Source organism: Caenorhabditis remanei, chromosome II (assembly GCF_010183535.1).
Source record: "Caenorhabditis remanei strain PX506 chromosome II, whole genome shotgun sequence".
Lineage (NCBI taxonomy): Eukaryota > Metazoa > Nematoda > Chromadorea > Rhabditida > Rhabditidae > Caenorhabditis > Caenorhabditis remanei.
The window spans coordinates 7,924,587-7,942,414 of record NC_071329.1 but is presented as its reverse complement, the minus strand read 5'-3'; the positions used below and the strand labels follow the sequence as shown (position 1 = coordinate 7,942,414).

At 38.3% G+C, this 17,828-nt stretch overlaps 1 protein-coding gene across 1 annotated transcript; it reads left to right on the top strand.

Annotated features, from left to right (window-relative positions):
• Positions 1-14,338: 14,338 nt before the first annotated feature.
• On the top strand, positions 14,339-16,106 carry GCK72_005218 (uncharacterized protein; the record flags this gene model as incomplete). Its single annotated transcript, XM_003117343.2, has 4 exons — positions 14,339-14,388; positions 14,511-14,864; positions 15,662-15,851; positions 15,972-16,106. The coding sequence occupies 4 exons, from the start codon at positions 14,339-14,341 to the stop codon at positions 16,104-16,106; spliced, it is 729 nt and encodes a 242-aa protein (XP_003117391.2).
• Positions 16,107-17,828: the final 1,722 nt, after the last annotated feature.

The window sequence follows — 17,828 nt, the reverse complement described above, 5'->3', positions numbered from 1 at the left end:
ATGGGTTGAAATCATCTTGAGTTCTGAAAATGTTTGTGTATTTCTTTCTCTGTTCTATCAGCTCCCTTTTTCTTCTATGTAAAGTTTGTCTAATTTTTTCCTTTCTCTTGTTTTGCGGGAAAATTATTCATTTGTGTTGCTCCCTTTCTCTTTATGACAAATGATGTGTTTGTCGGAACAACATGCTTCATGTCCTATGGGAAATGAGGGGAATTCATTGGAGTAGAGTTACAGTAGCTTGTTCTCATTTGAAAATTCAAAAACCAACCATTCCTCTCCTTTTCCTCTCTTTATATCATAATTTTCAAACAGACGGTACTCGATTTCCTTTATAGATTGATCGTTTTCCGATTCACATTGTTAGAAGACGTTGATTAATGGAGCCGCCCTTCAGATGAAGGTGTCGTGTTTCTCTGTGTGGATGGCGGTGAGGCGTTGTAACCTCTCCTCTCCCCAGGGTACCGTCCATCTGCACCATTTTGCTTCTCCTTCTTCTTCACCCGCTTTCCCTTCTTTTACGGCCTGAGAGGTGTCAAATTTTGAGAATCACCGATTGGGCTCAAGTAGGGGGAAGAAGGGAGAAGAGAGCATGCGGTGAGTTTCAAAAGAAATAAATATATATTGAGAGGTAAGAAAGAAACTACATTGAGAAGGGTGCGGAGACGGATGAATGGGAATGGTATTGAGGTTGACTACGGCCATTTACATGCAAATTATGTAGGTACATTCATGGGAAAATGATCTCGAATGGATGGGCGGAGGCAAGAAGTAGAGATACTTTAAAACCTGATTTTTAAATAGAATGGAATTTGCCTTCTTTCCTTTTTACTTTGAAAACTCTTATGATTGTGACTCCATTTTATGCTAGAATACCTATTGAAATAGAGGTTACGGTAGTTTCAGCTGACAATTTAAACTATATACCATAGTACCATACGACCAAAGGTTAAGTCAACTTTTGCAAGACTTTTTTAATGAAAATTTGTTTTTTAATGAGCTTAGCTTCGTTTGGGGATTATGTCAGTCATTATTTGAAACTTTTGAAGGCCGGAGAGATAGGAATATTTTAGTAGTTTAGTAGTCAATTCTGTGAAAGAAAATCTAGAAACATCTTCGGAATTTTCCATTAGAGATGACCCGAGAACTAGTATTAGAGATTGAATGCCGCTCATATTTCTCCACGACTCCAGAATTTGATGACACGTGGTAAACGTGTCATGGTCCCCTCCTGATGATGTAATTGTTGTAAAACATTAGTGTAGAATCTGGAGAAATAACCATAAAGTTCCCAGAGGGCGAGCAGACGCCACGTGGCAGATGAGCAGATGTTTAGGTTGATCTGTTTGTTGATTTGTCACTTTTGAGGATTAGAATGAGAACTTGACACTTCTGAAGTTGTGAAAGTTGCCTTTCAATATCGATACAGTATATCAAATAACTATTCAAAAATCGTTTCGTCCCTCTATTGTTTCCAACTCTCCTATGTTTCCCAAAGAAAGAAAAAATAATAATCATAATAGAGAAAATGAATCATAAAGGTATGTGAATACATGCTCCTCTATTCTCTCCATGCCCTTTCTCGTTCTCATTTGTTTTCATTTTCTCAAGAATGCTCTCTCTCTAGCCCCCCAAAGGTATCATAAAATGGACATTGAATTTGAGGAAAGAGGGAGAGAAGACAGATGGATTAGGAGGAGAAGGATTCAAGAAGATACAGTCGTAAATTATTATATCGGGATGGAATGAATTGAATGAAAGCACTTAAATGGTCCGGGTGGGTAAATAGATACAAATTAGGTTAGATGGGAACTGGACGAAGAAACTAGTCTGCTATGCAACTCAGGGGAGCAGTAAGTACCGTACTCTGGAGTACTGTGGATTCTGGAAGCATTCGGTAGACATCATTTAGAATAAACTGCAATCAGCTTTAGCACCTTTTAAAACTTCTAAAAAAGAACGTTTTCAGGTCATCTGAAAAACTAGTCATCCTAAACCTAAATGAGATCCAACCCATTCTTGACCACTCCGATCTATTTCATTCTAATCATCGTTTCATTTCTTTTCTATCCGCTTAATTTGTTATTCTATCCTCTCCGTTTTTACTCATAGTTCTCGAGTAGAACACCCACTTCGCTCCGCCCTCTTTTCTTCTTCTCCCCGTCTTTTTCTTTTCAATTCTACCGTAATCCATTGCCTTCTTCCTTCTCTTTTCTGATCTCTCTCCCTTCTCAATTGTCCTTTTTTGCGGTCTTTTCATGAGACACGCTCTTGCTTCGTTTAACACAAACATTCTCATTTTCAACTTGTGAACATGGAATAGAAACATTTCATTTTCGTTTACTCAACTGCGATTTCGAGTTTTTCTCCAAACATAAGATTTTGAATATTTCGGATTAGGCCGGCACTCTTGTCCTTGAACCACTGGTTTCACCAGTGTTAAAAGTGTCAAATTTCAAAATGTTGTAAAACAACAGAGGTGATATTTTAGTAAGTAATATAAAACATTCCTAGAAAACCAGCTGATGACGACGATGACGAGCGGACCGTGGTTGATGTTCCAGCATTTTCAACACGTCACTCATTTTCGAGATACAAATTCTGTAGCTTTTTCTTTTTTTTTTCAATAGTTTCAGATGCCTTTCAGTGTGTTGATTTGTCCAGAAGTTTTTGGAAACTAATCATTTTCTGAAAATCAGTTATTTTCAGTGCTCTAGCACTGTCCTTTGCAATAACGCCAGTCTATCTGTGTTTTGATCTATCCAGATATTCATGAGCACCGACTTTTCGAAATATCAGATAAAAGATGCCCCATGTTTCAGTTCCTTTCATATCTAGATACTATATTTTTATTGAAGCTTTCTAAACTTTGGAAGTTTGTCCGAATGTCTCATGATTCCCCCATTCTCCTGATCTTTGCCCAAAAACTATGACAATTCTACAAGTACAAGCACCCTTTCAAAAACTCTCGATCATTCTTCAATTAGCACACGCAGGTGTTCCTATGACACCTTCAGACACCTGAACGTGATCGATGAGGAGAGATTGAGAGGACGGAAGAGATCTTTCTTTGGTTCATACCGCCCTTTTACCTCTCTCCCCTCAACCTCAAAAAGTGTCGATTTCTCTCCGAATGCGCAACATTCTCAGGGAATTTTAGGCAAGGGTTGCGCGCCTTGCCGGCATTTTGCCTCTATTTTCGGCGAATTGCCTTCACTTTGGGCAGGTTGCCCACTGGGCGAGGGTTGGGCAAGAGTAGGGCGAGGGTGAGGTGGAAGGAGTGGGATTGTGAGCGAGGATGGAGTGGGCAAGATGCCCAATTGTAGGGCAATTCGCCCACTTTTTAAACATGCGCTCTACTGCACTCTGGAAATCATCAGATTTGCAGCCACGTTATTTATTATTTTTCTAATTTATTCGTTTTAAATACACTATTCTATCAAATGCATGTTATTAAAGTCCCGGAAAAGATGCGATTCGAGAGTAAAGGAGATATTCGTAAGTGAAATAACTGATAGATCCACAATAAAATAATTTGAGACTTCAGAACTCTGTTCGATGGAAATGAACTATTCTCTATTCGGATCTTCTAACTGCAGCTACTGATTTGACTGTCGGCACTTTGACTTTCTGATGCTAGCCACACGGATTCGACTCATTCATGTAAGTGGTGTCTTATGGGGACGGCAGCTCATGATTCGACTTCTTCCTTTGCTAAACAGTCTCTTGCTAGTGTTATGATAAACAGCGAAATCTTTTCGCACTGCTGCTACTATCGACCTCTACTATTATAAATATCATTTCAGGCCCCTCGCCGAAGACTTCTCGTGATTATGAAACGTCGAAACACACTACTGCCCGCCGTTCTCTCCACTACTCAGATAGCATTTGTTCCCTTCTAACCCTTTCTTCGTTCACCAACTCTTCTCACATACATATTTTTGATTTTGATTTTGTATTTTTGAACAAATTAATAAATGCTGAATGAATCCAAAAATTTTCTTCTGTTTTTTACTAAAATTAACAGGTCGCGGCGAGAGGAGCAAGCGAAGCACACGCTAGAAACAACATAAAATGGGCAATTCGCCCTCAATTTGGGCGGCCTTGCCGCCATCGTGGCGGCAAGCCTGCCCAATTGACGGGCAAATCGCCCAAAATTCCCTGAGTTTGATCGATGATTTTGTCAGCGGAAGATTCAGTCAGAAGTGTTTTGATAGTGGTCCGATAGTTGGTGGTCTCTTTCGATTGATTTACGAGCACTTTAGACACCGATTCTCATTCTAATTGCATATATCGGAGAAAAGAGTTTACACACATTCATTCACATTTACATTTCCATTTCATCACCCATTCAAGTGTTCTTGTTGTTCGATTGGATAGTTTTTAAAAGTCAACCTTGAGATAAGGAGAACAGTTTGTTTTTGAAATGAATTGGAAGTTATTGGAGGGATTACTGTAGTCAGGTGTATAGGAAGATGCGCCACGAAAGATAAGTGAAAAGAAAACCGAGAAGTATGTGTCATCCTGAAGTCTACTCTCCAGACTCTACATACCTAAAATACCATTATATCAAAAGTTGCAATGAGCATATGGTATTTTTGTACATTTCCCATCTGTCGGCCTTATTTAGCACTCCCAACCCTTCTCAACCAGTAGCTCATGTGCATCCTAACTTGTCAGAACCTCAAGATCTTTTGACACTAACCTAATAAATGTCTAAAGGAAATGTCATAATCAAGATTGTGCCTACCGAGTCTTTATCAAAAGAGTAGATCTACAAATGGCAGTGCATCTCTATTGTTTATTATTAATAACCTTGATTGATATAATGACACTTTGGTGGGTTGTTAGCGACCAATTTGTTAAGTTCAAATTGAGAAAAAAACCTAGATCAAATTATTGATACTTGGAAATCACGGAAGAGGATGTTGTCGTGAAAATAAATTGAGATGAATCAAAATTTAAACAAAAGCAATTAGCTCATCTCGAGCTTTATCTACTTTTCTGGAACACTTTGGCTGCGATTCCTCTTTTAAAAACCTTGCCTTCTAAACATTAGTGTCAGCAGAATCTATTTCTGCTCCGTCCCGACCTTTATGAAGGATTTAAAATCGCAATTGCATCCCCACTCTTCCCTTTTTCCTTCTTCCTCCTTCCCACATATCCGACTCCGCCCCTATTCTGATTGGCTGGCTCTCGTCCCTTCCTTTTCTCTTCTTCTATACATTTCCCACTATATTTTCTTATTTTTCTCCGTTTTCCCATATTTTTTCTCTCGAGTCCCTTTCTTACTTCTCTTGCTTCTCCGTCCTTCTCCACCGTAACCTTTTTCTGCAATCTCAATATTTTACAGCCAAACTTCAACACTTCGTAAATATGACCGCCGCAACAGTTTCTCCGATTATGGGAGTTGAAACGACGACGACGACGCCGAATTTATCGATGACTGAACTGTACAAAGTTGCAAATGCAAAGTGAGTTTGATTGTGGTGGGTAGTTGTGATGAGTTTAATGGCTTGGAATGAAAACGTTCGAGGGAGAACATTTAAGTTGTTGACCTGGAAATGTGAAGATAATTGTAAAAAAGTTTGAAATTTGTAAGAAAATATTCGTAGGCTGCTGTTTAGTTTTAATTATGTGAACTTTTTGGGATGTTCTGCAGAAAATGCCACTCCTCATCTGCCATGACTTGAATTGTTATTTACCTGTAAACTAATTTTTATCATGACGCATGCAGTTATCAGTGAAAATTTTGGTTTCTGTGAAGATCTAACTTTTATTTCATCTTTCTTAAATAATTCCAGGATTATCAGAAATCAAATTCTAATCAAAATAGAGATTCCAAGTGGAATCTCAGTCTTTCATGACACCCATAATCTAAACTTCTTCCCAGTTCTTTCATCCTTTAGAGTCTAGCATTTGAGAGTCCGGGCTTTTTGAATATCCTATTCCCAGACTCAATTCATTTTTTTGAAATTCCACTTCTTCCCACATAAAGGTCATCTCCGCACCTTTCCCCTCTATTGCATAACTTCGTTAAGTAGGTACATCGGTCAGATCAAAGCATGTTTCGCGCCTTCGTTATACACGGAAATGTAAATGTCCTCGTATTTTTTGACGACTCGATGCAAAAAACACTCGTGTCCTTAATTGGATTTGTTGCGACCTTTTGCGTAACATCTACCGTAATCCTTTTAAAATAAATTGAGAAAGAGAGAGAGATATATAGAAAGTACTTGAGAAGGGGATGGAGCTGTCCATCAGGTATATGTTACAAGTGTCGGAAGACCTTTTGTTTTGAAGCGATTGACACTAATCTTGTTAGGAAGAAGGAAGATTAGGATTTTATGGATAGGGACAGGTGGTGACTATTGGACGATGGATCATGGGAACTCTAGGGATAGTTTTATGGTATGAGGGTTCAAATACAGAGCCTGGACGACATCAGTTTTGACAGTTCTTAGTTGGAAAGCACCAATTTTGGATGGGTTTTTTAACAAAGTAACAAATTTTTGAGATTCATAGATCACTTAAAAAGAGACTAAGAACTTCTAAGAACTATCGTACTGAAAGTTTTTCGTACAAACTCTTTCTGGAAAGTTGCAATTACATAGTTTGCAAAAGTTGAGGAATTTTTTCATCCTTGATGGATTCTAGTTTAGTTTTGGCTGAAACTATTATAGAGTCCGTGGTATTTCTTCTTTTTTTTTACAAGTCTAATGAGTTTCTCACGTATCTTTATCGTTCTCTAACTCCTATCTTCTACAGTAATCCTCTCCCAACGAACACCTTTTTCATTCTTCTTCTAGTATACAATATTTGCTTTCACATACACGCACATAGACACATCCGGTGTTTGTCATGTATGTGTGTGCCTGATTAAAAGCCATCTTTTCCATGTCCTTTCTGCTATCCATGCGTGACTTTATGACCATCGTCTTCTTTCCCTCAATTCGGAATTCGTCTATTTAGAAGATCGAAGGGGGACTTTGGAAACGTGGTGTGATAAACTCATGAACTGAATTCTAGCCTTTAACTAAAAATCTGAAAAGTTTTAAGCAACATCAGCAAGTATTTGTCAATCTAGGCATTACTCACTTCCTGCTTACTCAAATTTTCTGTATTTTTCCAGAACGAAAGTCGATGACTACTTTGCAAAACGAAACGAGCTACTCGAGGAGCTCAGCGAGCTTGAAAACACTGAAAAGTGAGTTGATCCTACTAATTGGTGATTCTCAAAAAGTTTCCGATTTCAGATTCATCAAAGAGACGACGAAAACCATCGACGAGTTGAATAAAGAGAAAGAGGAACATTCTGAAATTATTCAGTTGATCTGCCAGGTGAGCGATTTTCTTTTCTATTCATTATTATAACTCGGAAATCATTTTTCAGGACAAAAGTGATTTGGAACGAGAAATCGCTGAAGCAGAATCAGAGAAGAAGGATCGAGAGAGCAATATAGTGAAGAAATACGAAATATTAATGAGATTGATGGAAGTGACAAATGAGAAGTTGAAAGAAACTGGTTGTGATATTGCATTGAGTCAAAATGATCTACCACAGACTCATCTTAAAATGTAGGTTTCTGGAAATGGGACTGTGAAGATCCGGTTGAGGAGTTCTCAAGAAGGAGATTTCTGAAATAGGAGAAAGCAGACAAATACCAGTTGACCTGATTCTTGAAATTGAAATTGAATAAGTTTTTCAGGTTACAATCTAACAAAATTTTGTTCCAGCGAACACTTCACGGCGCCAGTAACTCCAGTCTTCTCAGCTGGAATTCCATCTTCCTTCCCGAGCTTCAATTTGAAACAACTCTTCCCCTCTAACTTCCTGGAGCAATTCGGAGGATTCGCCCACAATCCGCCAACTCCACAATTCAGACCTCCACCTCATATGGCTGTAGCAATGCAACATCAGCAAATGAGATCTGCTGACCATCAATCTCCACCAATGAAAGTATGTTAAGAAGTCGCTTATTCTTTGACCATTTCTCCTTTTCAGGAATGTCAATCATGTCGCCAACAGATCCATCGTAATGCCCCGATCTGTCCAATGTGTAAGAGCAAGAGTCGGAGCAAGAACCCAAAGAAACCAAAGAGAAAAGAGATTTGAATGGACTGGTTCCTTGATAATTTTATACTTATTTATTTCATTAGTCTTTTTCGCAATTACTTTGTGATCTCTTTGAAGATATTAAAAGTTGCATTAAGCATATGCGATAGTTGTGCATTTCCCATCTCTTCGGCCTTATTTAGCACTCCCAACTCTTCTCAACCAGTAGCCCATGTGCATCCTAACCTATCAGAACCTCAAGATCTATTGACACTAACCTAATAAATGTCTAAAGGAAATGTCATAATCAAGATTGTCCTTAACGAGTCTTTATCAAAAGAGTAGATCAACAAATTGCGTTCATTTCTATTGTTTATTATTAATAACCTTGCTTGATATAATGCTACCAAAATATATTGAATTTAATCAAAATTTAAACAAAAGCAAATAGCTCATCTCGAGCTTTATCTACTTTTCTGGAACACTCTGGCTGCGATTCCTCTTTTAAAAACTTTGTCTTCAAAACATTAGTGTCAGCAGAATCAATTTCTGCTCCATCCCGACCTTTATAAAGGATTTAAAATTTCAATTCCATCCCCACTCTTCCCATTTTCCTTTTTCATTTTTCTCCCTTCCCACATATCCGACTCCGCCCCTATTCTGATTGGCTGGCTCTCGTCCCTTCCTTTTCTCTTCTTCTATACATCTCCCACTATATTTTTTTATTTTTCTCCGTTTTCCCATACTTTTTCTCTCCAGTCCTTTTTCTACTTTTCCGACTTCTCTTTCCTTCTCCACCGTACCTTTTTATGCAATCTCCATATTTTACAGCCACGCTTCAACACTTCGTAAATATGACCGCCGCAACAGTTTCTCCGATTATGGGTGTTGAAACGACGACGACGACGAATTTATCGATGACTGAACTGTACAAAGTTGCAAATGCAAAGTGAGTTTGATTTTGGGTAGTTGTGATGGGTTTAATGGCTTGGAATGAAAACGTTCGAAGGAGAACATTTAAGTTGTTGACCTGGAAATGAGATAATGTGGAGATTGTAGAAAGTAATTCTAGCCTTCAACTAAAAATCTGAAAAGTTTTAAGCAACATCAGCAAGTATTTGTCAATCTAGGCATTACTCGCTTCCTGCTTACTCAAAGTTTTTGTATTTTTCCAGAACGAAAGTCGACGATTACTTTGCAAAACGAAACGAGCTACTCGAGGAGCTCAGCGAGCTTGAAAACACTGAAAAGTGAGTCGATCTTACTAATTGGTTGTTCTCTAGAAGTTTCCTATTTCAGATTCATCAGAGAGACGACAAAAACCATCGACGAGTTGAATAAAGAGAAAGAGGAACATTCTGAAATTATTCAGTTGATCAATCAGGTGAGCGATTTTCTTTTCTATTCATTATTATAACTCGGAAATCATTTTTCAGGACAAAAGTGATTTGGAACGAGAAATCGCTGAAGCAGAATCAGAGAAGAAGGATCGAGAGAGCAATATAGTGAAGAAATACGAAATATTGTTGAGACTGATGGAAGCGACAAATGAGAAGTTGAAAGAAACTGGGTGTGATATTGCATTGAGTCAAGATGATCTTCCACAGACTCATCTCAAAATGTAGGTTTCTGGAAATGTGATGCCAGTTCACCTGAATCTTGAAATAGAAATTGAATTTGAACAACGTTTTTTAGTGTATAAACACACAAACGTTATCACATTCCAGCGAACCGTCGACAGCGCCAGTAACTCCAGTCATCTCAGGTGGAATCCCATCTCCCTTTCCAAATTTCAATTTGAAACAACTCTTTCCATTCAACTCATCCAACTTCTTGGAACAATTCGGAGGATTCGCCCATAATCCGCCAACTCCACAATTCAGACCTCCACCCCATATGGCTGCAGCAATGCAACATCAACAAATGAGATCTGCTGACCATCAATCTCCACCAATGAAAGTAAGTTAAGAAGTCGCTCCGCATTAAAGTATATCTCTTTTTCAGACTTGCCAATCGTGCTTTCAACAAATCCATCGCAATGCCCCGATCTGTCCAATGTGTAAGAGCAAGAGTCGGAGCAAGAACCCAAAGAAACCAAAGAGAAAAGAGATTTGAATGGGCTGATTCCTCGATAATTATATAATTATTTATTTCCACACTTTTTTTCGCAATTTCTTTGTGATCTCTTTGATGACATGAATAAACATTGTATGTCTTGCGATGAAATATTTTGGGAATAAGAATGAGAACATCGAAAAATCAACTTTATTTGGTGATAGAACGGTGCTGAGAATATTAATTATTGAGATGAGTGGTTACGCAGAAATTATAAAGTAGGACAAATGTCTTGAGGAGCAAGTCGATTACTGATTTTTCTCTAATTTCTTTCAACTTCCATCCAATCTCTCATTAATGAAACTGAAGTAGAACTATTTCGATTAAAGAAGTTGTTGCGCTATTCCATCACAGGTTAAATACGTGTAGAAACCAGCAAAGTGACCCAAATATGAATAATTAAAACGTTTTTCTGAGTAGACTTCTTGAAAACTCATAAAAGTTATATTTGGGACCCAAGGATCTTTCAGCAGTGACAAGCCGAAAATAATTAAATATGTAAATTCGGCAATACCAAATAATTGTTTTAGCATGGTTATGGTTCTGGAAAACCAACTTCTCGAAAAAAAAACTTACAGTCTTCAAGTGGATCTTTGAGTGTGTTGGGTGCCAGTAGATGACCGTGATGCCCGAATGACCGAATGTCTGAAAAAGACTGACACAATAAAAAACATCACAAAGTAAATGAAAACGTTAAGTTGTTTTTATTTTGTAAAGCTTTCAGATTAGAAATTCGCGCCAAGTACAAGCCAGATGAGGTAGAAGACGTCAGAATAAAGAAGACATTTACGAGTGAGTCAATATGGGGGACAGTTCCAAACAGGAGGGAAGTAAATGAATCGTTCTGCTATGGGAAGAAGGATCAATTCGAAGATAAAATGTTCCGAAAAATCAACAAATCTGCCGGCATACTTGTTCTCCAATGTGAAAGAGTAAGCGTTGGAAAAGGAATTCAAAAAAATCGTAGAGAAATTATTCTTAAATGGGATGATCCCTTCACCATTATTATGTTATCTCTTCCATCATTATTTTCCGCAATTACACAGTGAAATGTTTTGGGAATCTGAAAGAGAAAAGCGAAGGGCGACATTATTTGGTGATGAGTGAGTAAAAAGAAAGGTGATGAGAACATTGATGATGAATACCTGGTAATGGGAAATATCAATTTTTGACATGTTGATATGTTGATCGTCAAATAATTGTCAGGCATGAGAGAGCTACGAAGATTAGATCAATGAAAGGAACAAAGCTGGCATATGATTTCGTTGCTGTGCAGGATTAGTTGTGATACAGCTTCGTTACGTTGCTGAGCAAGAGTCATAGGATTATTCAGTTGCTCGACTGGATCATTGTTTCTATTTAGGTCTGGAGCAGAATCACCTATTTCGTTCCGTCGTTAAGCAGCAGCGGCAGGATCGTCAGATCGCTCGGCGGGACCAACTAATCTATCACTTTTTTGGAATGAGAAGTAGGGTTATTTTCCCCTGCGCCACGAGTTTCTGCATTCATGAGTGGTTGAGAAGAGTTGTTTAGGTTTGGTCTGTTGTCTTCGAGGAGCGTTTCTTGGTTGTGGGGCAGAAACAGAATAACGAAGTTTTTGCACAGGTACGTTCGGATTGCTTGCCAGATGATTGACCAGGTTTTGCTGAAATTGGTTTAGTGTTATTTTGTCTGAAACACAATTCAAAAAAAATGCATTCACTAACATTTTGGGCGTTCGGTTTCCGTAATCCCTCCGTACCACGCATAGTTCTCGGTATGGAATTAAAATATTACCATAGAAAAACAGAAAGTGATACCTGTGTTAGATTGTTAGTACCCCAAAAACAAAGAAATTGGACAACTCGAAATATCACGTGATGATGTGAACACGGTGCTATGAAGTGATCTGAATTTATTATCCGAGCCTTCCATTTCTATCAACAGTTTTCGTTTTTGCGTTCGAAATGAAACAGAAAGCTTTCCAAAATGACTCATAGTTTTTCCATTTTTCTTTATTTTTTAAAAGAACTGACTCACGAAAAACACATAGAGAGCAGAAGCAAACGATGATCGACAATTGGAAAAAAATTGGAAAAGAAGAACAAGCGGAAGCCCATAACGTTTTGTCTCTCTTCCTACTTTTTCCTGTATTTTGTTTCTAGTTTTGATTCGATTGAAATGGTTTTCGAGAATAAACTATTTAATACGATGAGAACTAGATTTAGTGTAAATTCCAGAGCATTCTAGAGGTGTTTCTTAATTATGTGTATTAATATCCTACTATCTGAAATATTTGAATTAGAGACGAATTCTTTTAAAATCCGAAAGATTTCCCCTGGAAACAACTGCAAAGAAAGCATTAAGTGGTGACTCATAGTGGATCTGATTCAAGTTATTATGTTATGTATCTGTAAGCAAAAAAGATTTCCCGTAGATATTCTCTGAAAAATGCATTATAATCGTTCTAGAAATCTGTGAGAAAATATGAGATCTGAGTCATATCACATTGCGAGTTTCTTTCGATTCGATATTTCTCTGTCTCATTCTGTTTTGGTTCGAAAAGTGAAATATACCTCAAAAAAAGAAAATGTTTAAAGAATTTGAGATGTTGTTTTTCGTGTATAAGCGAACCTCATTTTTGTTGTTGGCAACATTTTTGTATGAGCTCTGAATTGAAAACTATGTCGTTTTTGCACCACTGGATTGCAACAAGTGAGGGCGAACACTAATCATCGACTTAAAGCTTCCTAATAGTCATTTTACAAACAAAAACAATTTCTTGTCATATGCTCAGATAACAGTTTGATAGCTACTTTACACTGTTTCTCTAAATTTTACACTCTAGTGAACAATAGTGCCACGTCAACGTTGTTCTTGTCGTGGCTTCCTCAATAACTCATCATAATTCTTCCCTTTTCTTTTTCCCTCCTTCCCACTTCATCATGATCTGTCCACACCTTCCGACGCACCTTTTTTATGCAAATGCTCTTTTTCTTTGCGAGCACCGCGAGTTTATTGTCGGCATGCAAATTTTTATATTATTCTTTGGCTGTTCTCGATTCTATTCTTGGGGATGAACAAAGAATAGATGAGTTGTTTTTCTCGACTTTTTCATTTTGGTAAGCTTCTTTTTTTCATTAAATTATTTTTTGGGAAGGATTCAAGAAAGAATTATTTTGTTTTTTATTTTCCAGTTTTTCTTTCTTTCTGATTTCTAAAATTTCTATTGATTTGTGTAGATTGAACCTACCGTAATCCTGGCCTTTTCCGAACGCTGTCATTGAGATACCGACGTTCAAAAAAGAACAAAAAACGACTGTCTTTTGAGAAAAAGTCTTTTGAAAAGGTGGGGTCTATGTAAATGAATTCTTCTTCTTTTCGTCACATCGTCATGGGCCATCAATCTATTCCTCTTCCTTTTCTTCTTCTTTTTTTCTTCTTCGTTCATCATCAGAAGACGTCGTTGTTCATCTCATATCCTTCTTCTCGAAACTTGTCATTTTGTCATTAATGCATTCACCTGGAATCGTTGAAGAGGAGGCTGAGAAGCTTCGGTATTTTGGGAATTTCGGGAAAGAACAATTGTAGACTCTAACTATCAGTCCAGAGGTTCTATTCGTTGCCAAAATTCTGACTGCTATCAGATTTTGCACAAACTTTTTCAATTTCGGATAAGAATTCTTTGAAGTTGTTCAATTCCAAAGACCAGAACTTGATTCTCCACCTTTGCCAGAATGTCACTTAGAGCTGAAAGAGCTGAAAAGCCGTCTACATTTCATTTCCTGTAATTTTCCGAAAATCTACAAATTATTCATTGCTCTCTTTCGTACCATGGCACCCGGACCCAACAACTATTTGATTACACATTATTGATAAAATAAACAGTAATAAAATAGTGAGGTCCATCCTCTATCTTCTTCTTTTCTTCTGTTCATACCATATTACAGTACGGTGACTCAAAGTGTGTGAGAAGGCACATTACGAATGGATTTTTGTTTTTATTTCTCCCCGTTTTTCCTCCTATTTCCAACCATTTTTCGATTATTTTCTGCCCGCAGCTATTCGCATTGTTTTATCACTTTCCTTCCCATTCCTCTTCTTTTTCTTCCTCTGATTTCTTATTTCTTTCCCTTCTTCCATTCCTTTATTTCTTGTTTTCAGCTCCCATTCTAGCTCCTTGGCTCCTAAATGAATCTGGAGATTTTCTCGAATAACCTACAAAACATTGGGAAATTGAGGTGAGTAAAAGAGGTGTAGAGTGTTCATCAGAAGCACTCAGAGCCGTTGCTTCCGTATCGCAGAAGCAGCACGGCAGTCTCATGATCTGAAGGTTTTTGTTCTGAAAATTATGTATTTTCAGACATGGAATCGACGAATTTCACAAAATGGCAAATGAAATTCGCAATGAAGAAGAGTCAGTGAAGGCGCTGGAACATCATATTGCCACGTGTAATGGAATGAAAACGGAGCTAGATTTAGAGAGAAGAAATCATGCGGAAGAGTTGAGACAGATCAATCAGGATATCAATACACTGGAGGATATTACGAAGAGTTCGAGATCAGAATTAGAGAAAAGAAAGAAGAAGATTACGGTAGCGATGAGTCACGTGGAGAGAATGAGAAGTTTTTTGAATGAGAATCTGGAGTCGATGAATATTGTTCATAAATTGGAATCGTCAGAAGAGGAAGAGCTCTTCAAGGAAACTTGTGCGAGGTAAGCTGAAATGGGCTTCTTTTTCGAAAGTGATTTAGTTTCCAATCGGCAAATTGCTTTAAAAATTACACAGTCTCGCTGTAGCTATTATTTTTAAAGCGATTTTCACACTGACCCCTCAATTTCATTTTTCCAAAGAGAAAATTTCATTCTCAATCTTTTTTATCATCCTTACACTTTTCTGTGGTAGTCACGAGATTCCCATTTCATCATTATTTTCAGTTTTACTATCTATAGTAATTAAGAAATTGAAAGACATCGGTTCTGTTCAAATCGTATATAATTCAAAAACTATACCCGAAATAGCATATAACAGACAAGGAAATAGGTCAGAAACTCGAAGAAAAAAAGAAAAAAGAGAAAAGGAAAAGGAAGAAGATTCATGTTCTCTCGTCGCTTCCGTAGCGCAGTAGGCAGCGCGTCAGTCTCATAATCTGAAGGTCGTGAGTTCGAGCCTCACCGGGAGCAAGCTTTTTTGTTTTGTTATAAAGAAAGATGTTTTACATTTTTTGGGTTTAAAAATTCCAATAATTCCTCTGAAAGCTTTTTGTCGTAAACGGTTTTTGGATTTCTAATATTGACTTACTTGACAATAATGTGTGAGAAGGTCCAAAAACATCGTTGAACTTTTTTAGATTCCAGATTTTCTAAATCCAATTAACATTTCGGTTTGTTTTTTTCCGGAATTTCCTTCCTGACCCATAAATTTTCCCCAGAATTAGTTATATTAATTCATTTATGAATCTTCTCTGAAATCACTGGTTTCCCTGAACATAATTATTTTACTGAAACTTCAGACAAGAAAGTGAGCCGCCAATGATGCCAGATGTTCCACGTAATCCATCGGAACTTCCTGCATTCATCCAATCTCTTATCAACTGTGCTCAACAACAACCACAATCATCTGGAAGTGTTATCAATATGCCACGCAACTTGATGAATCGTCACAGAATGCCGCCAAGTTTTGTGGAGGCGAGCAAGATGAAGGTAGTCGAGAGGGTTTGGTTTTCAACTTTTTGTATTTTGGATGTTCAAATGAGACTAGTTCTTGCTATTTCTTGATGAGGACTAGTTTCCCTTTTACTTCAAATTTATTTTCGTTTCCAGGTCTGTGAAAACTGTGGGGCCAACATCCATCGTAATGCTCCAACATGCCCGGTCTGCAAGATGAAGACACGCAGTAAGAATCCAAAGAAGAAGCAGAGACGTATGTATCCAGGAGTACCCGAGCCAATGCTTTAAGCCTTTTTTCCAAAGATAAGACAGTGCAAACTTCGAGATTCAAAAACCACAATCCCCGTTCTTTTCTATTTTTCTTTTTTCTTTTTCTCATTTTTTTTGCAATCCCCGTTCAAATAAATGTGCAATGTTGGCACCATGCCAACCCTTCTCATTGTTTATTTCCTTTCCATGCTCTACTTCCTTAGCACAAACGCAATACCTCTCAACCTGGACTAACAAACAAAAGGCTGCCAAATAAGGGGACACATGACGTCACTTCCATTCCCATCTGCCCTTTTACTGTACGGAGAAGACAGAAGAGAGAGAAAGACGCAAGATCACACGCAATCTTAATCCAAATCTTTGTTTTGTTGCAGGAATAAATGTAGGTGGCGTGAGTGAGTGGCGGGGTGGTGGGAACGTTGAAGTGGAAGGGTGTAGGATTACTGTACTGTGGCGTGATGTTCCCTTTGCCTACCGGTTGAAGGTTTCAAAATCTGATGGCTTCTGGAGCATTCTTTCAAAATGTGCAAGTCAAGATTACGAAACATTTGACATTCTGCAATCCTTGATTCTAGAATTCTCTGAATCCCGCCGACAAATTTTCTCCATTTCAATTCATTCCGTTCTCTCAAAAGTCTCCCGACTAGCGAGACACCCAACGGCCTTCAACCTTCAAATTCTTCAATTTGAGATCCAGGCCAAGCTGAATGTGTCTCTAGTCATATGACTGTTTTCTGTGATTCGTCTATGACTAACGAGCACATCCAGATCGGCCATTCTCTCAGTCTCTAACTCTTCTTCCGGCCTCTTACCTACTCTCTGAGAATACCTACAATTCAGATGACACCGCCTGCGACAGCAAGTAAACTGTGATATGTCCCTTCTTCATTCTCTAGGCATAATCACAAGTTTCTTGTTGTCACGGGCAGAATCGCCTCTTTTTTCTTTTCTAATTTCTCGTTTGGGCAAAGAAACCCTCGAGGACCTCTGTAGATGTTAACCCGGTGAAGAAGATAATTCAACGGAACAACTTCACCGAAAAAGGAAACATCCACAAAGGTCCGACAAGGGTTTGGGAATAAAGTAGGGAATAAAGAATAGAAGAAATATTTAGAATACTGTCGAGGAGAGAGCTGAGAGACCCGAGCCCAATGAGCTCTAGAAGATCCTGAATAAGGAATGAGGCATAGAAAAGGAAAGAAAAAGGGGGTGAAAGGGGGCGGAGTGTTTGCTGCATCGAGGACATGCGGAGGTGACCATCACGGTACTGTGTGTGTGTGTGTGTGCGTGACCCGATTCATGGGTTGATGCTTAGTGAGTGTTCAGATAACAGAGAGTAGGTAGAGAGATCGAGTGAAAGAGGGCAGATGGCCGGCACCCGGGTCGCTTTTTTCGATTCCGGCCGTTGTGTGTGTTGGTTGTCGGTGTTGAGATGGAGATGGAGGAGAAGAGAGTCAAGGACATATTTGGAAGTATAGGCACACCAAGCACGCCTTCTGGATTCAAATTCATGTGATTTGAATTCTGGAAATTGGAGTTGGTTTGGAGAAAGTGAATTGCAGACTTTAAGTTTCTAGAAGGTTGAATTTGAAGCAAAATTTGATAGCGTCTCTCAATTGAATCATATCGGATTTTCTGAAATCTTCAAAACCTGCAAGTACTGGTGCGGCACAAATATAGCAAACTCGCTCTGCCGAAACATAAGCAAACAGATACGGTAGAGTTACGGTAGAGCACATT